Source organism: Trichechus manatus, unplaced genomic scaffold, assembly GCF_000243295.1.
Source record: "Trichechus manatus latirostris isolate Lorelei unplaced genomic scaffold, TriManLat1.0 scaffold00164, whole genome shotgun sequence".
In the NCBI taxonomy this organism is placed as follows: Eukaryota; Metazoa; Chordata; class Mammalia; order Sirenia; family Trichechidae; genus Trichechus; species Trichechus manatus.
In genome coordinates this window covers 2,945,406-2,969,511 of record NW_004444100.1, presented here as the reverse complement: position 1 = coordinate 2,969,511, position 24,106 = coordinate 2,945,406, and the positions used below count along the sequence as shown (strand labels likewise).

Genomic DNA, 24,106 nt, shown 5'->3' with positions numbered 1-24,106 from the left:
CTTATTGTACATTTTAGGATAATGTCATAGTACCTTTGGTGTAAGATCTTCACTGAAGAATCAAAAAGAATCCTAATAAATAGGGTAGAGTGAATTACCTACTTACTCCATTCCCACAAGAAGACAGAAAGGAGAACAAAGAACTTGAGAAAGTTATTTGCAAGACTAAGAAAGTCACACACACACACACACACACACACACACACACACTAGTGAAAGATACAGTGAATTGCTAAAAGGATATCAGTTGATTTTAAAAAATCCTCCATATTTAAGGAGGCCTCCTTCATTCCACATTTAAGTGCAGAAAGCCTGTGTTTGTTCCTTCAAACTGAGTTCAGAAAGGGCTCTCTCATCTCTAAGCTAAATAGAAAGTCAGCCCCTGGTTTAAAGGACTTCTTCTCTTCGACGTAAATAGAAGGTCAGGCCCCAGTTCATACGTGAGAAAGGAAATATAGGAAGAAAGAACTTGACATAGTATTACATTGAAGTTTTTCTTACCAAAATGCCATCACAGCAATTAGAGCTATAACCAAGCTCTGGAAAACCCAGTTAGGACACGACTGTTTTTTTCCTGAAAAATAAACCTATAAAAAGATTCAGTGACAAGCAGTGATAAATCAGAAACACTAACTGAGAGAAGGAAGCCTGAAGAATTGCAGTGACCTTTTCTGCTCCCTTGGGATGGTGGGTGTGCTCTCCTCAAAGTACATTTCCCTCCTCCTTTCTGCTTCTCTGAAAACAACTTTCTTTCAAAGCCTACCTCAAGTCGCTCCCTTTCCTTGATACTCCTGGCTACAGTATTCTCTCTTTTCTCCAAAATCCTGCAAGGCAAATTGTCTATGCCATTTATTTGGCATTTGTTCTTGCAGTCTATGAGTTTATCACCATACCAGCCTGGATAATGTTAGAATCCAAATGTTCACCTTTTTTAAAAGATTCTTTTGAAAATCAAAATGTTCTTACGACACGAAGGAATAAATTCCAGTGGAAGAATATCAGGCATCATGACAAACCATGGGAAAGATATCTGTGGCATGAAATCCTATTAAGCACTCGTTAAATCATACACATTAATATCCAATTCTATCACCCATTTATAAGGACAGCCCTGGGTCTGTGTCTTATTTATTCTTATATCCAGTCAATACATATTTATTGACCACTACTGTGTACAACATTATAGGAGATATAAAAATAAGTAAATTACAGTCTCTAGGAAGTGCATCAGACAAACCCTTAAGACTGACACAAATTGGTATGGAAACTTGCATATAGGGTATGGGCCAAGAGCTACACGATAGATCCGTGTGGAATTGGTGGGGAATCCAGCCGAAGAGATGGGCAGAGGTTTCCTGACCACTTAAATAAGGTGACAAATGAAAGCAACTCACATGTTTCACACACACTGGGGGCTCCTTAACTACAAGGTTCCCTTGTAATGTATTAGGAAGTCTTATGCTTGCTTCCTCTTGGGGGTACAGGGTATAACTATGCTTTTGGTCAGAAGGGTATTGGAGGAGGATGGTACTTAAATAGATTTCAATTGATCTTTGGTTGAATATCTTGGGCTGGATATCTGACTAAAGAAAAGATTCTTCAATGAAATGTTGTGAGGAAAATTAACCACATCCTTTTTAACAAGTACACAGACCCTTAGCGCTATCGTAATGGATCATCCAGAAGTGCAGCTGCAAGCCACTCAGTACCATGAAGTGAACCATTTGTACCATTCCTACATCTCACTGGAACTGTTCTGAAGAAGTCCTGACAGTGTGCTTCACAGAAAAAGAACTCAATAAAATTTGTTGAATTGATTGGAATTAAATAATATAGTCTCAGGAGAAGCACTTCTCGCTCCAACTTACCCCCCACAGCTATCTGATTATTTTAAATCTCCACACTTTTGCTCAAAATCCTTTGACCTAGAATAGGGAAATGGCCTACCCAAGACCCAGAGTCAGACTCAGAGTTGAGTCCTGAACAAGTCGTCTGAACAGTAAACGTTATTGATCCTCGCTTTCATCATCAATAAAATAGAAATAATAAAATAATACCTGCCTACCTGTCAGAGTTATTGGGTGTATACAACTAACAGTTTAAAGGTTCTCAAATTCAGGTGCACATGAAAATTACTATGCGGCAATTCTGTTATATTGAAAACCTAAATGCTTGGGAAATTCTGATTCAATAGGTTTATTTGGGGTGGGGTGGGAGCTGGGAACCTGTAAGTGGTGGAATAATGAAAAGTATGTATCAGTATACATTCCTTCCCCCTTCCTCTCCTTCTCCACATATTCAAAATTCTTACTTGAACAGTGAGGGCCTTCCCATCTCACCCCAACACCTACACATAGCAGGTATCACCCACCTACCACTTGGAGGGTGGAGAGAGAGAGGGAAGAAACAGGAATGCTATGGACTGGATGGGAGCTAGATCAGGAGACCTCAATGTTCCTTTACAACAAGTGTCATCTGGGCCAGTGTTGGGAGCTGTGTGGAAGTTGAGGCAGGGCCAAGCCATTCTTCTTACCATCTGGTAAGGGTCACTAACTGCCCACAGCCTGCCCTCTTACTTGATAGCACTCCCAACCCAACCAATCTTAGAGGTGCCTAGGAACAGAGGACACCTAGGGAGTTGGTCATGGCATGCAAGGGAAAGTCAACGACAAGCAAATAGGAAGCAAAACATTCCCAAGCTCCCTGAAAGATTCTGATATACACCACACCACAGTATGAGAACCACTGAAATAGTGGGTTCGAAAATAATAGTAACTTATACAGCACTTGAGGAGCCCTGGTGGCACAGTGGTTAAGCGCTCAGTTGCTAACCAAAAGGTTGGCGGTTTGAACCCACCAGCAGGAGAAAGATGTGGCAGTCTGTTTCTGTAAATATTCATAGCCTTGGAAACCTTACGGTGCAATTCTACTCTGTCCTATGGCATTGCTATGAGTCAGAATCGACTCAATGGCAATGGGTTTGGGTTTTTGGTTTGGTATAATTGTGAGGATGGCACAGGACTGGGCAGTATTTTGTTCTGTCGTACATAGGGTTGCTATGAGTCAGAACCAACTCAATGGGACCTAAAAACAATATACAGCACTTATATACCATGCACTCTTCTGAGTGCTTTACATACACTAATGTATTTAATCCTCACAGTAATCCTTAACAACCCTATGAGGCAAGTACTTTAGAGGTGGGGAAAATGAGGCACAGAGAAGTTAAGTTCCTCACCAAAGATCACATAGCTAACAAGTCAGAGAGCAGGACTTGGACCAAAATAATTTGCTCAGGAGTCAGTGTTCTTAACTACAATGCTATGCTGCCCCCTTTTTTTCTGTTTGTTAAAAAAGGAAACACTGTACAATTTATATATTATGATTAATCAAAGAAGTTTTCATGGCTTACTAAATAAACTCCATAGCTTGGTGGTCGAGGAGAATCTGGGCCTAACCTATATTTTCAGCCTATCTTCCACTATCTGTCCCCACACAGCTCCCACCCAATCCTTCAATGAAGCCAGGTCAGGCTTCTAAACCTGTGCTTATGTCATTCATCTGAAACTTCCTCCAAAGCTCCCATGACTGTCTAGCCAACGGCTCCCCTAATACTCCTGTAGCACTCTGAGCCTCAGTAGCTGCAACCACATCTAGCTTCATACAACTGTTATTTCCTTCTGCTCTGCCCTGGCTACCTTATAATTCCTTAGGAGACGGTACCACATCTGACTCATCTTTGTCTGCCTCCTACAGTTCTAGTACAATGACTACAAGAGGTCTCTCTGAGTTGAATGAGTGTTCTTTAATACCCATATAAATTCCCAACTCTGTGTGCACACTCCAATCTCCCATCCCATCCGCCACATACACAAGGCACTGAACCACTTAGTGTTTTTAATTTAATTTGTGAGTCTTTAGGAATATTTTCAGTCTGTGCTCTCCACTCATGCATGTATTTTACAAATATTTCTTGAGTAACTACTCTGTGTTAGTCCCTAGAAATACAAAATGAGGAAGGCAGACCCAGTATCTCCTCTCATGGGCTATACATTCTAGTTAAGATGCTCAATAACTGCAAAAGAGAAGCTTTGGGTGCAGCTCCAGAGGTTACAGGTGGCCTTATAGTACAAATCAGGGCTGCCATTGATGCAGATACTATTCCCTCGATCCCACTGTCCCTCGATCCCACTGGGACCTTGTTAATACAAAGTGCACCTTCACCGCACAACATTTTCAGTCTTTTGTGTTTGTTGAGCACCCTATCTGCCAAGCACAGTGCTAAGAGCATTAGCTCATTTAATCCTGTCAACAATCCTTGTAAGGTGGATAACATCAATATCTTCATTTTTCAGTGCAATTAAGTATCTTGTCCAAGTGTATTTATGTTTATTGGTATACTGAGAAGCTTGTCAGCAGTACTTTACTAGTTTTCAGTATAGAAGAATTCTGAACTCTTTCGGAATCAGAACAAACTTGGGTAGTGACCTAAACTTCGGTCAGCCCTTAACAGGGTATCAATTAAGATCATGATTATCTTCACCTGGGAAGGGCCTCTTTGATGGAACACTAGTGGGTCAGAGGGAGAGAGTGGCATATCACAGCAAAGGAGCCCTGGTGATGCAGTGATTAAACCGCTAGGCTGCTTACCAAAAGGTTGGCAGTTCGAACCCACCAGCCTCTCCATGGGAGAAAGATGTGGCAGTCTGCTTCCCTTGGAAACCCTACGGAGCAGTTCTACTCTGTCCTTTAGGGTCACTATGAGTTGCAATCAACTTGAAAGCAGTGGATTATGTATTGCAGCTAGGAAGAAAGTATTGCAGCTTCATCTCAATCCCTGTTTTCACTGACTGACACTTCTCTGCAATGGAGACAGGTCTCCTTTAAGTTAATTAATGATTAACCTTCACATTTGTGCTGTAAATGTTATCCTGATTGATAATTTTGCCAACCCACAGCTATTCTTTCATTATGCAACAGCTGAAGTTATCACATACTTTGGATGTGTTATCAGAAGAGACCAGTCCCTGGAGAAGTACATCATGCTTGGTAAAGTACATTGTCGGTGAAAAAGAAGAAGACCCTCAACAAGATGGATTGACAGAGTGGCTGCAACAATGGGATCAAGCATAACAACAATTGTTAGGATGGCACAGGACCAAGCAGTATTTCCTTCTGTTGTACATAGGGCTGCTAGGAGTCAGAACTGACTTGACGGCACCCAACAACAACAACAAAGTTATCTTTATTCATTAATAAAACCAACACATTTTAACCTTTGCAAGCAAGTGGATACCTATTCTCAATCTGCATATACAGTACTAAATATCAAAGGGAAAGAGGGATTTGAGGATTAGCTGAAGACCCCCTGGGGTCTTCTGAAGCCAAAGGGAAGGGATTCAGTAGAGTCAAGGCACGAACACAGATCTTGCATCTGGTGCCATAGGCATGGAGATGGCTAATGAGTTTTACTTAATGAGGACAATATAAATAAAAACTGACAGGATAATATTTCTGAAATGGATGTGTTCCATACTTGTTTCAACTAACTCATAGAGATCCCATGTGTGTCAGAGAACTATGTTTCATAGGGTTTTCAATGACTGATTGTTCAGAAGTAGATCACCAGGCCTTTCTTCCTAGTTGCCTCTGGATGGGTTCAAACCTCCCACCTCTTGCAACACCAAGGAACTCCTAAAAACCAGCTAGTATCTGTTAAAGATTTAGTATTTAAACACCTGAAATATATAGGCTATAACCTAGTGAATCTACCAACAAATAAATAGAAAAATAATTCTTGATCAATTTCTCTAAAGATCTGTGTGTGTGTATGTGTGTGTGTGTGCATGTTTAGAAAATATCATGTGTTTATTATAAATTTAAGTCCATTTACCTTGTTGGGTTTTTTGGGAACGGCCCTTCTTGGAGAAGACACACTAGCAGCTCTGCTAAATTTGCTTTTTAAAAACAGAGAGAAAATTCATTACCATTCAAATCCTCCACAGGCATTATATGACAAAGGCCCAGGCTGTCACTAAGGCAGAAGTATGGCTTTCTTTTGGATTACATTTGTGTCATTTAAAAAAGGAAAAATCAAGGCAATTGATAGTTCCTTTTGTGGAAAAGAACTCTAGTAAGCATAATTGAATGCATTAAATATCACATTTCTCTTTTTCTCAAAACTTACTTAAGTAATAATAATTTTTTAAAAAAATGTTTTTCCCTGAGAACTAAACATGGTTTTCTAAATTTAGAAACGGCTACCTCTCCTTGTTAAAGGAGAAGCTACCCTTTCGCTAAAATTTAGCACTTCCTATAACAATTGCTATTAAGCAGATGCCTTGTGTTTTGTTTTAAATAGCTAGTAAAAAAAAAAAAAAAAATAGAAAAATTATCACGTAAGGCAACTGTGTTCTAGAACATTCTAAAAGGAGAATAACTTCATTTTGAGAAAGTAACGGGTGCAGCTTGATCAAAAAGACCATTTAAGTTAATCTACCTCTGGAAACATCCCACTCTGTCCTTTTCCTGAATTGTTATGGCAATCCTGAGTATACCTGATTGAGCTTGCTTCACTGACTGAGGACTTCGAACTACTGAGCCGCTTTAGCCTGGCCAGCTTTCTGTTCCATGTTTCTAACTCTTCTATTCTTTCTTCGAGGTTGTTGGTTAGTTTGCAGAGCTGCTTCACTGCACCTACATTTTCCATAAAGATCTGGTCCTGAAAGGGAAAATAATACAGACTGTATAAATTTACAGTTTGAGACCACCAGGGAACTGTCCGTAGCCCATTCAAATCATTTGGAACACACCATTAAAAATGCTTATATACACACACACAACCTCAAGTTCATTCAAGATAAATTTGGGGAGCTTTGAAACTGAAAGTGGGCTTGCTAAACTGCGGGCTGTGTTGTAAAACTGCTTATGTTCAATTTGCAATAAAATGGAAATACGTCCTTGTAACCCAACACAGAAAATGGAGTTGAAGGGCATTGTCAAGCTTGGAATCTGAAGATTTATTTTCAGTGGCCATTATGCTATATTTAAAACTCACACACAAAAAAGTCAGAACAGACTTCTGAATGTTGATTTTTGTGTTCATCTCTAAATCCCCACAAGAAATGACTCTAGCTCTCTCTGGTAAAGTTCCCATCAAACTGCTCAGGTGAAGGAGAGAAGAATGAAGATCTGGGCTTTTCTCTGGGTTCTGACACCTACTAGATGTTGAGACCCCAAGTAAAACATAACAACCTCTTTGGGCTTCCATTTCTTCATGTATAAATGAGAGGATAATTCCTGAGGGGTTCATTTCTGCTTTAACATTCCATGTGCTATTGTGTACAATTTATATTTTAGCCTACCTCACAAACAAGATAAAAAATAAAACAACACTTAATAAGTCCATGTCAGCAACGGCAAGAAAGGGGCCAGAAAGGCCTGGCCATCCTGTCCCCACTCATACTTTAATGATAATATGAACATGTGCATCTATCTCTCAGCCTTCTCAGAAACCCCAGAAAGCTCTCATCAACTCCCACCCTGAGCCCCCATGACCTCTCTTCCTTTTCCCCCTCTGCTTTCTACCTCTTCAAAATCCCTGACACTCCCTGGGCGTCATGTTGCTATTGTTCGATGCCATCAGGTCAATTTTTGATTCATAGCAACCCCATGTGACAGAGTAGAACTGCCTGATAGGATTTTCTAGTCTATAGTCTTTATGGGACCAGATCATCTGTTCTTTCTCCCCCAGAGCCACTAGGTAAGTTTGAACCACCAACCTGTTGGTTAGCAGCTGAGTACTTAACCACTGCACCACGAGGGCTTTTTCTGAGCCTCATACGGGTCCACTATTGTACGGGGGTGAGCTCGAGGCCAAGAGAGAAACACTGTCTGTTTTGTGATTGGGGGTCAAACTCAGGACTGTGTGTCCTGAGATTCTCATCAAGCAAACCAAAGCTTTAATGGTTTCAAACATCATAAAACCACTCAGAAAGAAATCAAAAGGTGAAAATTACAGATTTAAGGCTTAATTTATGTGGTTTAAAGACAGATGTGTCTTGTGAAACATTGGAGGACTTGTTACGACAGCCACACAGACCTAATGACGCCCCCTGAGCACTCCACACTCTGCTATGTCTGAGTCTTTATTCAAATAGTTACCACTTATAAAAATGCCTTTCATCAAGGCCAATTCAAACCCTATTTTACCTAGGAAGCCTTCCCAGAGGCCGCTGTTGTGTTAGGCGCCTGTCTTCCTGCTTAGACTGTGAATTTGAGGAGGACAGTGATTATGTTGATTTATCTGTGTATCTCCCAACGAATAGTACATTGCTTTGCCATAGTAAATGCTCAGAAAGAATGTACAGAATTGAATTGAAAGGTGTTATGAGTTAGCAGTTTAAGAAAGCTTTTGTGCAATAAGGAATTTTACTTTACCCAAAGAATTTGATCTTTGTGCCCAATTCATGAGAGATACACTCTAAAACCTTGAATTTCCCCAGTGATTGAAGTATCTTTGATGAAGCCTCCAGACCACACCTGAGGGTTTATGCTAATGAAGTTGGGGCTGGCCAGGCCAGAAAGACCCACTACATGAAATCAGCCAACCTCAGGGAGAGGAGGATGATGATTCAATCAATCAGCCTGCATAATGAAGCCCCCATAAGGCTCTGGACACAGAAGCTCCACAGGCTCCTTGGCTGGTGATAGACATTGGTACACATGGGAGGGTAGCACATGCTTTTTTGGGACATGGAAGCTCCACATCCAGAGCCCTCCCAGACCTCGCCTTATGCATCTCTTCATTTGTATCCTTTATGCTGTAATAAACTGTAATAGTAAGTACAGTGCTTTCCATGAGTTCTGTGAGCTGTTCCGGTGAATTATCAAACCTGAAGGAATAACAGGAGCCAGCAGGTCAGAAGTGAGATATCCCTGGGGACCCCTAAGCTTATTGCTGGCAACCTGAAGGAGCAGTGGGAAAACCCCGAATTTGTAGCCAGCAGGTCAGAAGTGAGGGTGTCGTGGGGACTCCCAAGCTTGTGGTTGGCGTCTGAGATCTTCGGTAGACTTGGCAGTCTGGAGGACTGTGTTTCTGAACTTGCGAGGTCTGACCTCGGTCTGGGTGGTTAGGGCCAGAGGAAGAAGTGCTGAATCTGCAGCTGATGTCAGAACAGAAATGGAAGAGAGGGGAACAGAATTGATGGTGAATTGAATTGATCCCCACAGCTTTCCTTTGAGAAAACAAAGTGACTAAAAGCTTGATCTCTGAGGCCTATGCTTACTCTACAAATATTATAATAAGGAAGAGAGGGCAGGAAGAGACGGGGGCAGGTGGGAGGGTAAGGACTGTATCATCTTCTCGAAAGTCATCGGCAAACTCTAGATTTTTCTTGAAGTCTTGTCAGATATCCTTCAAAAATCCACCCAGAGAATGCAAATTGATAAAACCACTACGGAGTGGAATTTGGCTGTTTCTAGCAAAATTGCGTGTTTTTATCTTTTACTTGCCAGATCCCCTGGTGAAAGTAAACACAACAACAACAAAAACAATACTCTAGCATATCCATAAAACACTATTTGTAATTACAAAAGATTGAAATCAATCCAAATGTCCATCAACAGATTGTATGCTCACCCAGTGGCATACTATGCAGCTGTAAATAGGAATCAGGAAGTCTAGGATAAAGTATAAATAGAAAAAGCAGGGGCAGAAAAGTGTTTATAGTATGCTATCGTTTACCTAAGAAACACTATTTTCTTATATTGGGGAAAAAAAAAGAAAGATAAACCAAAAATTAATTTTAAATGATTACACATAGTAGGAAGGAAGAAGCAAGGTGTGCAAAAGAGATAGAAGCTGGACTATCTGCATGTACTTTGTTTTATAGATTTGCCTTTGCAACAATGTAGATATTTTAAATAATGATAAAACATAACTAAACCAAAATTTTAAAAACAGCTGAAGATAAGAAGCAAATTTAAACAAATGAATCTAATTGGTTATTGAGTTTCTGGTTTAACCTCACAGACAGGATTTATTTTAAATGACTTTAAAAATTCAAAACACAGTAATTTGACTATCCATCCCTAGGGGGATGTAGCATAAAGACCAAAACAAACAAATGAACAAACAACCAAAAAAAACCTGCAAAGAAATTGAAACTTTTTCATAATATTGTTAGTAATAATACAAAATTATGTTCTATACTGTTATGAGCCAAGAATTTCAGCATTTAAGGAAAGAAATAGAAAGCAAAAAAAAAAAATTAAGTAAAAGCCCAGAAAACTTAAGTTTGAATTAGAAATATTAATATGAATTAGTGATGAATTTTATTCTTTTATTTTTAATTTCACTAGCTATGTCTAGCAAAATTAAAAAAAAAAAAAAAAAAGAAGCTATGTCCACTAAAAAAGACTAGAAAAAAAATCCAACCTACTACCAGTGAGTAGCTCTCATTGTGGTCTTTAAATACTATTCCCCATTGAAAGGAACCAGGAATCCTGGGAGAACTAGCAATTCTAGGTTTGGGGCGGGAAATGTACAAGATGAACTTGGAACATCTAATAATACCAGAAATCAAGAAAGCTATCAAAAGACTAATTCAGTTGTGTCAAAATGACTCAGGAGCTAACTGAAGAAAGTCCCACTTGCCCAAGGTCGAACAATTTGAACATCAAAAGGCTAATTACTGTAATAGGTGGTCCTTTTCTTTTGGAAAAAATATTGAAGTATCTATGATGAGATAATTTTGAAGTTTGTTTCAAAATAATCCAGTTGGCTGGGAGGAAAATGAGGGGGAGATGTAAATGAAATAAGAATGGCATGTATTGATAAATGCGGAATCTGAATGAGGCATACATAGAGTTTCACAATACTATTCTCTCTAATTTTATAGATGTTTGAAACTTTTCATTAAAAATGTTTAAAAAAAAGTAAATCATAAATCAAAACAAAAACATCTCCTACAGAAGCCCTTCTAAATTTTATAGTTCTGGTACAAGTTGTCCTTTAACAAATTCACTTTAATAAAAAATAAGGCAAAAATCATGAAGATAAGAACCACATTCTACGATTTTAAATCACAGCGAACGTTCCACGATTATTTACAGTTTTTACACTTTAAGGAGCCTTCTGCTATAATTACAATTGTACCATTAACTGCGGATTAAACGGCTGGTTGATGTCCACAGAATAATCCAAACCAGAGTCCTTCCCCTGCCCGCCTCCCCCACAGGCAATCTACCAACCAGTGCTATCAGCTCTCCATCCTAAACCTCCTGAATCTACCCACTTCTCTCTGTCCTCACTGCTACTACCATAACCGATACTCTTCTTTTTCTTGGTAACTGGCTTTTTTCTATATATATATAATGTATCAAGCTTACATACATAATAATATATATATATATATGCTTGATACATTAATTTTAAAATTTAGCCCAAACCAAAGCGAATCATAGAGAAGGATGATAAAATCCCCCTCTAAACCACATTAAGCTCTTTCTACGATGTCTTCCCAACAGGACTTTTAATGCTGCCTCATTAGATCTGGGCAATAACCGCAATTGTCCAGTTATGTCAATAATGATAAAAAGCCAACTCTAATTTCTCCAACTCAAATTTGCTGGACCATACATCTTCCATGTAAATCCAATAGGCAAGAAGATAATTTATGTGTTTTCCTATTTAAGAGGAAATAAAGGTGGAGGGGAAATTTACTGCCTTCCTGATGATAATTATGTCCCTGACTTTATGGATCCAGTAGAAAATTACCAAAAAATAAATTTCCAGGATGTTATGGGGATTGACTTACTAAAATACTTACAGTTCTCACTTCTGTTCACCAGCATCACTGTGAAAGCAGTAAAAATATGTTAAAAAATGTAGTCTAGAACTTTCTGAAAATGTCCTTTTCTATGCAAGTAATAACCAAGAATGTGCGCCACAGTCACCTGCGGAACTTGTTCCAAGTACACGTCTCGGCCCCACGTATAGAATGGGACTTGTAAGGGCTGAGAAGGGCATAAGGCCAGGTCATTTTGAAGTTTCCCCATCTGATGCCGACCCTTGGTCAAGAACTATTTTATAACTGAACCTAATTTAAATACTCAACTCTGTCCAGCTATTATTAATGGTTTTAAATGGGGCTCACTCCCTTTGCTGAAATGTAGCTTTACAAATTGTGTTTAAATCAGCTTGTCACTAAAAATTGCTGATAAGACTGTGGGGGAAAAGTGACAACTACTTCAAATCACCCAAGAATCTTTACTCACTATTTGAAAGACTTGTTATGGATTGAGGATACGTACAGACAGCATAAGCATATTTTCTGAATGGACCCTCAGGGCGGTTTGGCAAGTATATATGCACATGAAAACAACAGGGGAGATTTGTGAAATCAGAGCCATTATTCTGGCCTAAAGCAGGTCCCTTATTTAAGCCTCCTGTTTCATTACAGCCCCTTTCACACTCTATTCTCTAACCATAATGAACCATTTAGTTTGCTGAACATATTATCATGCTTTCTCTGGTCTCTGGAACTGTTCTACTTGAACTACTTATTCTCCCTCCCCTCTACCCACACCTTTCTTACATTTCATGTCATAGTTGCTTATATTATAAACACCTTGACACCAAAGACAGCATTCACATCTTGTCCACAGTTTGTTGTCCAGCAGAGAATAGTAACTCAGAACATGTTGATGAATGAGTGAATGAATATTTTTACAGTGGTGGTTCATGTCATGAGGCATTGAGAGGTTACAGCATAGTTTGTATTCACCCAGTGGCTCAGAGGGAGAAAAGACCTGGCAATTTGCTCCTGTAAAGATTACAGGCTAGGAAACCTTATGGGACAATTCTACTCTGTCATATAAGGTCACTCTGAGTTAGAATTGGCTCAGTTACACACAACAACAAACATTACTCTCTAGTGAAATGAAGAGAGTGGCCAAACCTTCGTTTTATTTTCCTACCTGAGCTTTCTCTCGGAGAACCCAAACGACTAAGGTCCAAGTTCCCTTCCCATGTTAGGAAATGTCCCCTGGAAATGCAGGTAAATTAACAAAGAAACACTAGTGCTTATCACCTTCAGCAGGCTGGTGTTTCGATTTAATATAATCCTGAAGGGAATGATAAAGGTACATGTGGGTAAGCACATCATTTGGGATCATAAATCATCAGTTTTATTATTTCCTGTTCACCAGGAATCAATTAAGTTCTCACCATTCACATGTAGGGAGAAGGTGAAAGTTTCTTTAGATTTAATTATTTCCTGAAGAAGGAAAAAAAAAAGAAGCTTACAGAGTGAAAACCAACAGTGGGAGACTCTTTATCATGCCTCTCAGATATGCGAGGGCACAACAAACCCAGAAGGACTGTTATGATGTAAGAAGACCTTTGGGGCAATTGAACTGAGGGATGGAGTGGTGGTGATGTTCTATGAGCTGTGCTGGCTGCTTGATGGGCAATGTCCACCTATCAGAGTCGATGGCAAGGGGCTATGGCTGTAGTTCTCTACTAGATAGTTTTATCCCTCGGGGGACATTTGGCAATACCTGGAGACATTTTTGGTTGACACAATTATTGGAGATGCAACTGACATCTAGTGTGTAGATGTCAGAGATACTGCTAAACATCCTACAAAGCACAGGACAGCCCCCACAACAAAATGTCCAAAATGTCAACAGTGCTGAGGTTGAGAAACCCTGGGATATGGGGAGAAAGAATAAGACTAAAGAATACGGGACAGCATAAAGGAGGCAGATGTATGTTAAATCACTGATCTCATAAATATTAACTACAACACAAGGGTTGGACCATCAATGGGGACAGAAAGGCAATGAAATTTGGTCTCTGTCTTAAAGGATTTATGGTCACAAACTGGAAGCCCACTGGCCATATTTGCCAGCAGACCTTTCTGAAGTAGTTGCAAGTACTTAAAAATTAGGAGATATCACATAAAATTTGGGATTTCTACCTCCTCTTGAAAAACTGGAAAATCTGACCACACTGGGTCTCTGTTCCTGCACAGCAGCATTCCTGCCTCACAACAACCCCTGCAGAGCTGGGCTAGCTGGCGGCTGCCCACTTTTAGGGACATGTACTCTTCAAGCCTCCACAGTCCTCAGTTCTCTGGTTACCTCGTACCAAGCTCAGGGGACTCATTTGAAGTAGCTCACTAGACCTCACAGATACATTGATTTGGAACCCTTGATCTAGCTAGTTATTGTGGGGTCATGTAGCAGAAGATCCTAACTTGAGGTTTGTGAACAGATGGCATAGGCTTATGAACCAAACTCTCAAGATGCATCATTATATCTGGATGTGTTTATATGCATTTTTCCAAGGAGAAAGTTCATAGTTTTCATCAAATTCTCAAAAGAATGAAAGAAAGGAAGAGAGAGAGAGGGAGGAAGAGAGGGAGAAAAGACTCTAGTGATCAAAAACAGGTTAGGAACAAGTGGTTTGTAGCAAGCAAGGAACTAAGTATTGCACTTAGATTTTATACAGATTATAGAAAATTAATTTTTGTAACAAAAATAGATTCTTCTGCACAGAATTCGTATCTCGTTAGATACATTGGAAACTGTTAAAATTTTCTCTGTCGTGTAATTAGATCAAGATTTTTGGCAAAATAGCCTCAAATGAGAATTCCAACTCAGTTGTTAGACCATTTGTAATGCCACATGGAGTATGTGAATTTAATGTCTTAGTTGCAGGACTGGAAAATTAGTCTGACTCTGCAAAAGGTGGTTTAATGTCTTACTAGGTGGCTGGGGACATTCAGCATTATTTAAAATGATAATCATGTGCTGACAGTAGATGCCTTATTATGTACACCGAAAATTACCATGTTTCTAAACCACAGATTTTTAATATAGGTTTTTGGCAACTGGATGAGTAATTCCAGCCAGATAAGCATCTGAAAATCCCTGGCTGATGTAATGTGCCATCAGTTAAATTGGTCATATGGTGAAACTTAAAACTGTTGGTGGCCTATCCAACAGCCAGTCACCTTTTCTTCCCTGATGACTGAAACTTTTGTTCAAATTGAACAACCCTATGCTTCATGAGTTCCTCCCTACCTCCAGGGAGGGGGTTAATTGGCCTAAGACAGCAGTAAACTAAAAAAATAAACTTGTTGCTGTACAGTCAATTCCAACTCATGGCGACCCCATGTGTTACACAGTAGAACTACTCCATAGGGTGTTTTTGCCTGTAATCTTTACAGAAGGAGTCCTGGTGGAACAGTGGTTATGTGCTCACCTGTTAACTGAAAGGTCGGCAGTTCAAACCCACCAACTGCTCCACGGGAGAAAGATGTGGCAATCTGCTTCTATAAAGAGTACAGCCTTGGAAAACCACTTGTCTGTCAGTTTGTCGTACTGTGGTGGCTTGTGTGTTGCTGTGATGCTGAAGCTAGGCCACCAGTATTTCAAATACCAGCAGGGTCACCCATGGTGGACAGGTTTCACTGGAGCTTCTAGACTAAGACAGACTAAGAAGAAGGACCTGGTAAGTCTGCTTCTGAAAAAATTAACCAGCGAAAACATCTGAATAGCAGCGGAACATTGTATGATATAGTGCTGTAAGATGAGCCCCTCAGATTGGAAGGCACTCAAACTATGACCGGGGAAGAGCTGCCTCCTCAAAGTAGAGTCAACCTTAATGACGTGAATAGAGTCAAGCTTTCAGAACCTTCATTTGCTGATGTGGCATGACTGAAAATGAGAAGAAACAGCTGTAAACATCTATTAATAATCAGAACGTGGAAAGTACACAGTATGAATCTAGGAAAATTGGAAATCATCAAAAAATGAAATGGAATGCATAAATATCAATATCCTAGGTATTAGTGAGGTGAAATGGACTGGTATTGGCCATTTTGAATCAGACAGTCATATGGTCTACTATGTTGGGAATGAAAAATTGAAGACAAATGGCATTGCAATCATTGTCAAAAAGGACATTTCAAAATCTGTCCTAAAGTACAACACTATGAGAAATAATATCCATACGTCTACAAGAAAGACCAGTTTATATGACTATTATTCAAATTTACACACCAATCACTAAGGTCAAAGAAGAAGAAATTGAAGATTTTTGCCAACTTCTGCAGTCTGAAATTGATCAAACAGGCAATCAGGATGCATTGACAATTACTGGTGATTAGAATGCGAAAGTTGGAAACAAAGAAGGATCAGTAGTTGTAAAATATGGCCTTGGTAATAGAAACAACCTGGGAGATCACATGATAGAATTTCTGCATGACCAACAACTTCTTCACTGCAAATACCCTTTTTCAACAACATAAACGGCAACTATACATGTGGACCTCATCAGATGGAATACACGGGACTCAAATTGACTACATCTGTGGAAAAAGATGATGGAGACGCTCAATATCATAAGTTAGAACAAGGCCAGGGGCCAACTGCAGAACAGACCATCAATTGCTCATATACAAGTTCAGGTTGAAGCTGAAGAAAATTAGAGCAACTCCACAGCAGTCAAAATATGACCTTGAGTATATCCTACCTGAATTTAGAGACCATCTTAAGAATAGATTTGACTCACTGAATACTAATGACCAAAGACCAGACATGCTGTGGAACGGCATCAAGGACATACATGAAGAAAGCAAGAGGTCATTTAAAAGACAAGAAAGAAAGAAAAGACTAAAATGGATGTCACAAGAGACTCTGAAACTTGCTCTTGAATGTAGAGTAGCTAGAGTAAATGGAAGAAATGATCACATAAAGAGCTTTTGTGTGGTGTATCACTTTTGTGTGGTCTTTTTTGCCATGATCTTATAACTCCCACCCAAGTGATTGGGTGGGACTGTGCACATAGGGTAATTGTGGGCCACCAAGGGGATTGGTCAGTTTTGCCATCCCACTGGGCTTGAAACGAGCCATCCCAGAGGCGGGAAGAAGAGTCTCCCACCACCAAGGAAGAACAGCCAGAAGCTGAGAGCACAGGACCTGGGATCCCTGCACTGAGAAGCTCCTGGACCAAGGAGACAGAGAGAGAGCTGTAACACTGACGAAGGCAAGATGCTGTGACAGAGAAATGGCAGCAGGAGAGACCTGCAGGAGATGGTGCAGTGAGCTTCCAGGCCCATGAGGCAAGAAATCTGAGTACCTTTAGGCAGGAGGCTTGCTGGAGGAGTAGGGTGCTTCCAGGCACTTGGTGGAGCTAGGTTTGCTGACCCACAGATCTAGAGCTGAGCACCTTTGGGCCAACGCTTACTGGCAGGGTGGGGTGCCTCTAGGCACTTACAGCAGAGCTAAACAAGCTTTGTAACACTTGCCCCTAAGCAGAGCAGAGGCTGACGCACCAGAGAGAAGTGTGCCTGCAGCACAGCTAAGAAGAGGCTGTCCCAAAGGAAGAATTGTATCCTGAGTATTCCTGAACCTGAATTGTAATGTTATTTCCCTAATAAACCTCATAATTATGAATATTTTCTGTGTGTTCTGTGTAGCCATTGTAATGAACTATTGAACGCAGAGAGAAGTAAAGAGTGCCGTAGGAGGGATGGTTGGTGTCAGAACTGGCAAAGATGGAAGAGAGAGGAGGCATGTCTGACCTCCACCTCACGGGAATTGGGCTGTTGATCTTGATTCTCCTTCCACCTTATGAAGTTAGAGAAGGTCAGACATCACCCCTAGGCCATTTTTACATGCTGAACAGAAGATTTCAAAGGGCAACTGGAGAAGACAAAGTAAAGTACTATAATGAAATGTGCAAAGACCTGCAGTTAGAAAACCAAAAGGGAAAGAACACACTCAGCAATTCTCAAGCTGAAAGAACTGAAGAAAAAATTCAAGCCTTGAGTTGCAATACTGAAGGATTCTATGGGCAAACTATTGACTGACACAGGAAACATCAAAAGAAGATGGAAGGAATACACAGAGTCACTGTACCAAAAAGAATTGGTTGACGTTCAACCATTTCTGGAGGTAGCATATGATCGAGAACCGATGGTACTGAAGGAAGAAGTCCAAGCTGCTGCACTTAGGCATTGGCAAAAAAACAAGCCTCCAGGAATTGACAGGATACCAACTGAGACGTTTCAACAAACAGATGCAGCACCTGAGGTGCTCATTCATCTATGCTGAAAAGATTGGAAGACAGCTACCTGGCCAACTGACTGGAAATTACTGACAATATCATTAACATCACACACAAGTAAAGAGATCACTCAAACCTGGTTGCAGCAGTACATCAACAGGGAACTGCCAGAGTTTGAAGTCAGATTCAGAATGGGGCGTGGAACAAGGGATATCTTAATGATGTCCAATGAATCTTGGCTGAAAGCACAGAATACCAGAAGGATGTTTACCTGTGTTTTATTGACTATGCAAATGCATTCGACTGTGTGGATCATAACAAATTATGGATAACACTGCAAAGAACAGGAATTCCAGAACACTTAATTGTGCTCATGTGGAACCTGCACATAGACCAAGAGGCAGTCATTCCAACAGAACAAGGGGATATTGTGTGGTTTAAAATCAGGAAAGGTGTGTGTTAGGGTTGTATCCTTTCACCATACTTATTCAATCTGTATGCTGAGCAAATAATCCACCAAGCTGGACTATATGGAGAAGAACAAGGCATCAGGATTGGAAGAAGATTCATTGATAACCTGCAATATGCAGATGACGCAACCTTGCTTGCTGAAAGTGAAGAGGATTTGAAGCACTTACTGATGAAGTTCAAAAACTACAGCCTTCCGTATGGATTACACTTCAACATAAAGAAAATAAAAATCCTCACAACTGGACCAATAAGCAACGTCATGATAAATGAAGAAAATATGGAAGTCGTCAAGGATTTCATTTTACTTGGATCCACAAGATCATCACCCACAGAAGCAGCAGTCAAGAAATCAAAAGACATATTGCATTGGCAGATCTGCTGCAAAAGATCTTTCTAAAGTTTTAAAAAGCAAAGATGGACTAAGTTGCACCTGACCCAAGCCATGGTATTTTCATTCGCCTCATATGCATGTGAAAGCTGGACAATGAATAAGGAAGACTGAAGAAAAGTTGATGTCTTCAAATTATGGTGTTGGTGAAGAATATTGAATATACCATGGACTACTAGAAGAACAAACAAATCTGCCTTGGAAGTACAGCCAAAATGCTCCTTAGAAGCAGGGATGGAGAGACTTCATCTTACATACTTTGGATATGTTATCAGGAGGGACCAGTACCTGGAGGACATCATTCTGGGTAAAATAGAGGGTCAGTGAAAGAGAGGAAGACCCTCAACGAAATGGACTGACACAGTGACTACAACAATGGACTCAAGCATAACAATGATTGCGGGGATGGCACAGGACCAGGCAATGTTTTGTTCCGTTGTACATAGGGTCGCTATGAGTCAGAACTGACTTGACGGCACCTAACAAAAACATAGGGTCACTGTGTGTCGGAATCGACTTGATAGCAACAGGTTTAGTTTTTTTGGGTTTAATCTTTACAGAAGCAAATCATCAGGCCTTTCTTCTATGGTGCCGCTGAGTGGGTTTGAACCTCTAACCTTTTGGTTAGTAGTCAAGCACAAACCTTTTTATTTCCTTTTATCTTGTTAGTAGTTGAAAAGTTTAGGTACAGTCACTGCCACAGGAATGAATGCGGAGGTTTTCTGGGAGGCTGCTGGGAACATTCCCTTGCTTTTAAAAGAATTGAAAACAGGGACTCAAACAAATACTCGTACATCAATGTTCATTGCAGTATTATCCACAATAGCCAAAAGGAAACAACCCAAGTATCCATCAACAGATGAATGGATAAATAAAATGTTTCATATATATACAATGGAATATTACTCAGCCATAAAGAAAAATGAAGTTCTGATACATGCTATGACATGAATAAACCTTGAAAACATTATGCTAAGTGAATAAGTCAGACACAAAAGGCAAATATTGTATGAGTCTACCTACATGAAATACCTAGAATAGGCAAATACGTAGAGACCAAAGTTCATTAGTGATTACAAAGGGCGAGTAGGAGAGAGAAATGGAGGGTTTTACTTAAGGGGCACAGGGTTTTTGGGAAGGGCGATGAAAAAGTTTAGAAACATAGTGGTGGACAGTTTCACATGGTGAATGAAATTAATGTCACTGAATTGTACATGTAAAAATGTGTGAAATGTTTTGTTACATATACTTCATCACAATAATTTTTTCTTAAAAAATGAAAATAAAAGAGGACACAAGATATGAACTTGCCCCTTCCAGTCTTTGAATGTTTAAATGTGAGGTGAGGACATCCTGTTTGGAGCTGTGGCAATTATTTTGTTACTATGAAAGCAAAGCCAAGAGAAACACAAGTTGCTACATGGAGCCCTCCCAACCTGGAGGGGCTGAATTAACTGATCCTGAGCTACCTGCAGTTTTTAAGTGAGTCAATAAATTTTTCTCATTGTGTAAGCAACTTTTAGTTGAGTATTTTGTTACTTATAGCCAAAAGCATACTAGCTGATGCTCTTAGTAAATAAATGCCAGTGTGGGCCTAACAGATTGTTGTTAACTGCCATGGAGTTGGCCCTCAACCCATGGTGACCACATGCACAGAGAATAAAACACTACCCGGTCCTGCACCATTCCCATAATTGGTTGCAGATCCGACTGTTGTGATTCATAGGGCTTTCGTTGGCTGATTTTCAGAAATAGATCACCAAGCCTTTCTTCTGTTCATCTCAGTCTGTAAGCTCTGCTGAAACCTGTTCAGCATCATAGCAACACCCTAGACTCCACTGACAGGCGGGTAGTGGCTGCACATTAGATGTATTGGCCAGGAATCAAACCTGGCTCTCCGCATGGAAGGTAAGAACTCTACCACTGTTCCACTTAACAGATTAAGTTTCTTAAAACAATGTGGAGACATCTGTTCCAGTGTGTTTCATGTAATTGAAATCGCTTAACCACATGTCCATAGAAAGTATTTTCAAGTAACAGTGGAGGTAGACCAGTTGCCATCAATTCAGAGGGTTATAAATCTGAGTTCTATGAGATATATGCTTTAAAGTAGCTTGTAACCTAGGGAGGAAGCCATCATTAAGAGCTGAGAACTGGACGTTACCACCTGGTCAGAAAACTTTCAGGCTTCTTGGACAGGGGAGCCTAGTATTTAAGAAAATAGGCTTTGAAGTTAGACAGTATTGAGTTTCAACTCTGTCATTATCACTAGGCCATTTTAGTCAAATTAGTTAACCTCTCTAATCTGATTTCCTCATCCCATATTATCTAGGGAATGAAACAGTTCTTATTTTCAAAGAACTGATGTAGTGCATAAACAAGCTACAGCCCTTTTGGTCAAGATATCATTTATGTGGTTCAAAAAATCTTCATGGCTTCTCTATCTACATGCACAGCTTCCCCAGATAGCTTCCTAAAGTGGCAGGTGTGGTGCTTCTTGGTGGAAAAGCTCTTCTGTGGGATTCTAGCTTTTTTCTTAAGGTCTGTATACATTGCTAAGACTTTCTCTTAAATTGGCCTTACAAGGTAATGCAAGGGACTCCACCAAATGCCAACACTGGGTCCATGCACCCTTTGTCAATATTGTCATACACTTGAAAAGTATTTATTAAGCAACTTATGTCAGGAACTATGTTAAATGCTAGAAGTACAATAATAAGCAAGGCAAACAGAATCTTTGCCCTCACAAAGTTTACAGGTATAAATAATCACTGGACAAATAATATCCTAATTACAGTTGTGATAAGTCAGTGGAGGTGAGGAAAAATGTTGAAGTACATGGAACACATTTCAAAATATACAGTTGGAAGGTTGGAAAAACAGGAAAAATATACATGCGACCTGCAGATTGGGAAGATGATAGCTTCACAAAGCGATTAAGTATTCCTTTGTCCATGATGGGAAAAACTGAGAAGGTCCCAAGGCTGGAAGAAGCATCTTCAGTAGCCAGGACACTGGTTTCTGCAACAGTTTAGATCCTTTCTGTGTTGGGAGGGAACTGGCTCAGGAAACAGATGAAAGCTTGCTCAGTATTCCTGCAACCCCTAGGGAACTCTCGGGTTCTGCTGGACACAGTTTGCAAGCTCCTCAGTTCCTCGCAGGTCTGACAATAAATAAGGCTGTGACATAATGGAGCAGCCAGGCAGTAGAGTTGATTTCTCTTCTCTTTGGGAACCAAAGCTTGTCAATCTTACAACACTGAGTAAAAGTAACTAAGCTCGATTGCAAAAACAGCCTTGAGAAGTTGAAATAGGCTCTCAACTTGAAAATCTCTCCTTGTGGCAAGTGTCATAGCTGATTTTGCACGGACTGAAGTTTTATAATAAAATCATGAGAATAAAGTAGCCTGTAATTGAGTATTGTAAAATGATTGCCAAAGGGAGAAAAACTGTCTTTAGACAATGGGTGTGTCTGGCAATTCTTTGGGCTTTGGACATCTTAGGTCTTTGTCCAAAAGTTTATTTTGTGGATCGCTTACCAGGCCCTGACATGGATTTAAAAAAGAAAAAGAAAAGAATCCCAAAACCAGAAAAGCATGCTGCTGAGATAGTGTGGAAGCTCCAACTTCAGCTGAATTTTCAACAGGTCCCTGGAGAAGAGACTTCCCTCACTTGCACATTTCTCTTGCAAAGAGGACAGCTTTTGGACTCATTTCCCTAGATGCTGTGTTTTAACCTTCTGCCTTAAATGAGAAGAGCGTGAAGCCTCATAAATCTGTTTAAAATTATGTGTCGTCTTATTGCTCTTTGTTTATTTGCCTTAGAATTCTTGCTTAATTTTTGCTTAAGTGCAATTTTCTGTGGAAGAGGCTTGAGTCCTTTAACTGAGACAAGTTTCCAGCTGAACTAGCATATGTCACAGTTTGCTGTAATTCTTTGATTTTTTTGTCTTTCCTGTGTGACCGGTGAGCTTTTTTAGGACAATGACTATGTCTTGTGACTCCCCAGGGCCAACCTGGAGGTTGACATATATAGATGCTCAATATTCAATCAATTAGTAGAATCAACAGCTCCTTATCAAGCACTTATGATGTGCCAGACACTCTCTTAAGTGCAGGGGTACAGCAATTACATTAGACAGACAGAGAGTCTCTGCCCTTATAGGGCATATTTTCTAGTGGGAAGATTGACCAATATCAAGTGATCTACAAACTAATAATATAGTTTTAAGTTGCAATTAGCACTAGGAATAAAACAAACAAGGTATTAGACGGAAAATAATTGTCACTATTTTAAGTCGTTGCTACAGATTTGGTATATTCATTTTATTGTTGAGAGCACTGGGAAAGAATAAAAGAATAGAGTCAAGTGAAAAGTTATATTATTATCCTGAAAAAGACAGGTAACCCAGTGGAAAATTGGACCAAACAATTCACAGAAGGGGAAATCCAAATAGTTAGCATAAGAAAGAGATGTTCAACTATATTACTAGTCAGAGAAAAGCAAATTAAAACAATAAGATGCCACTTTACCCCATTCAGAATTACAAAAACTAGAAAGTCTGACAATCCCAGCTGTAGGTGAGGATGTGAGGAAAGAGTAAGCTACATGTACTGCTGCTATGAATTAGAACTGACCAGAAATCTGGTATTATTGCATAAAATTAAGCATGTGTATATCCTATACCCTACTCCTGAGATACATCCTGGAAACAATCTCCCATGGATTTATAAAGGCGCCTGTGTGCAAACTTCAACACCACATAGTTTGTGGTCCATAGAGTTGGGGAGTCCATCACTTGAGGAATGAATACTTAAAAAGTCACGGAGTAATGCCAAGGAATTCTGTGCATTGGTTAGAAGCTGTGAGCTATATGTACATATAAGCTACGTGGTTGTATATTACAAAGAATGTAGAGTGAAAGAAAAAGTTAGAATATAAGCTGTCGCAGGAGACAATTCATATATATTTAAAACATACAAAAGACCACACTAACAATATTCCATAAAACCTGAATATCCAAGGATGTATATGAAACACCTACAGTGGCTGTCATTGTTGTGGAAGTTGAATGGAAGTGAGGATGGGGATGAAGAGGGGGAAAAGTACAGTAAAGTTAATGAGCAGTAAAATAAGGAGTGTAAACATCAACTTTTAAGTTCCAAT

General features: G+C 39.8%; 1 protein-coding gene across 1 annotated transcript in view; it reads right to left on the bottom strand.

Moving 5' to 3' along the window:
- Positions 1-24,106, bottom strand: part of MYRFL (myelin regulatory factor like) — a 161,409-nt gene that overhangs the window by 20,061 nt on the left and 117,242 nt on the right. Inside the window, exons 14-16 of the mRNA XM_012558404.2 lie at positions 6,558-6,721; positions 5,894-5,957; positions 502-587 (exon numbers count right to left, since the gene is read on the bottom strand). Of these exons, the coding sequence (XP_012413858.1) occupies positions 502-587; positions 5,894-5,957; positions 6,558-6,721 (314 nt within the window). The remainder of the gene's footprint in view (positions 1-501; positions 588-5,893; positions 5,958-6,557; positions 6,722-24,106) is intronic.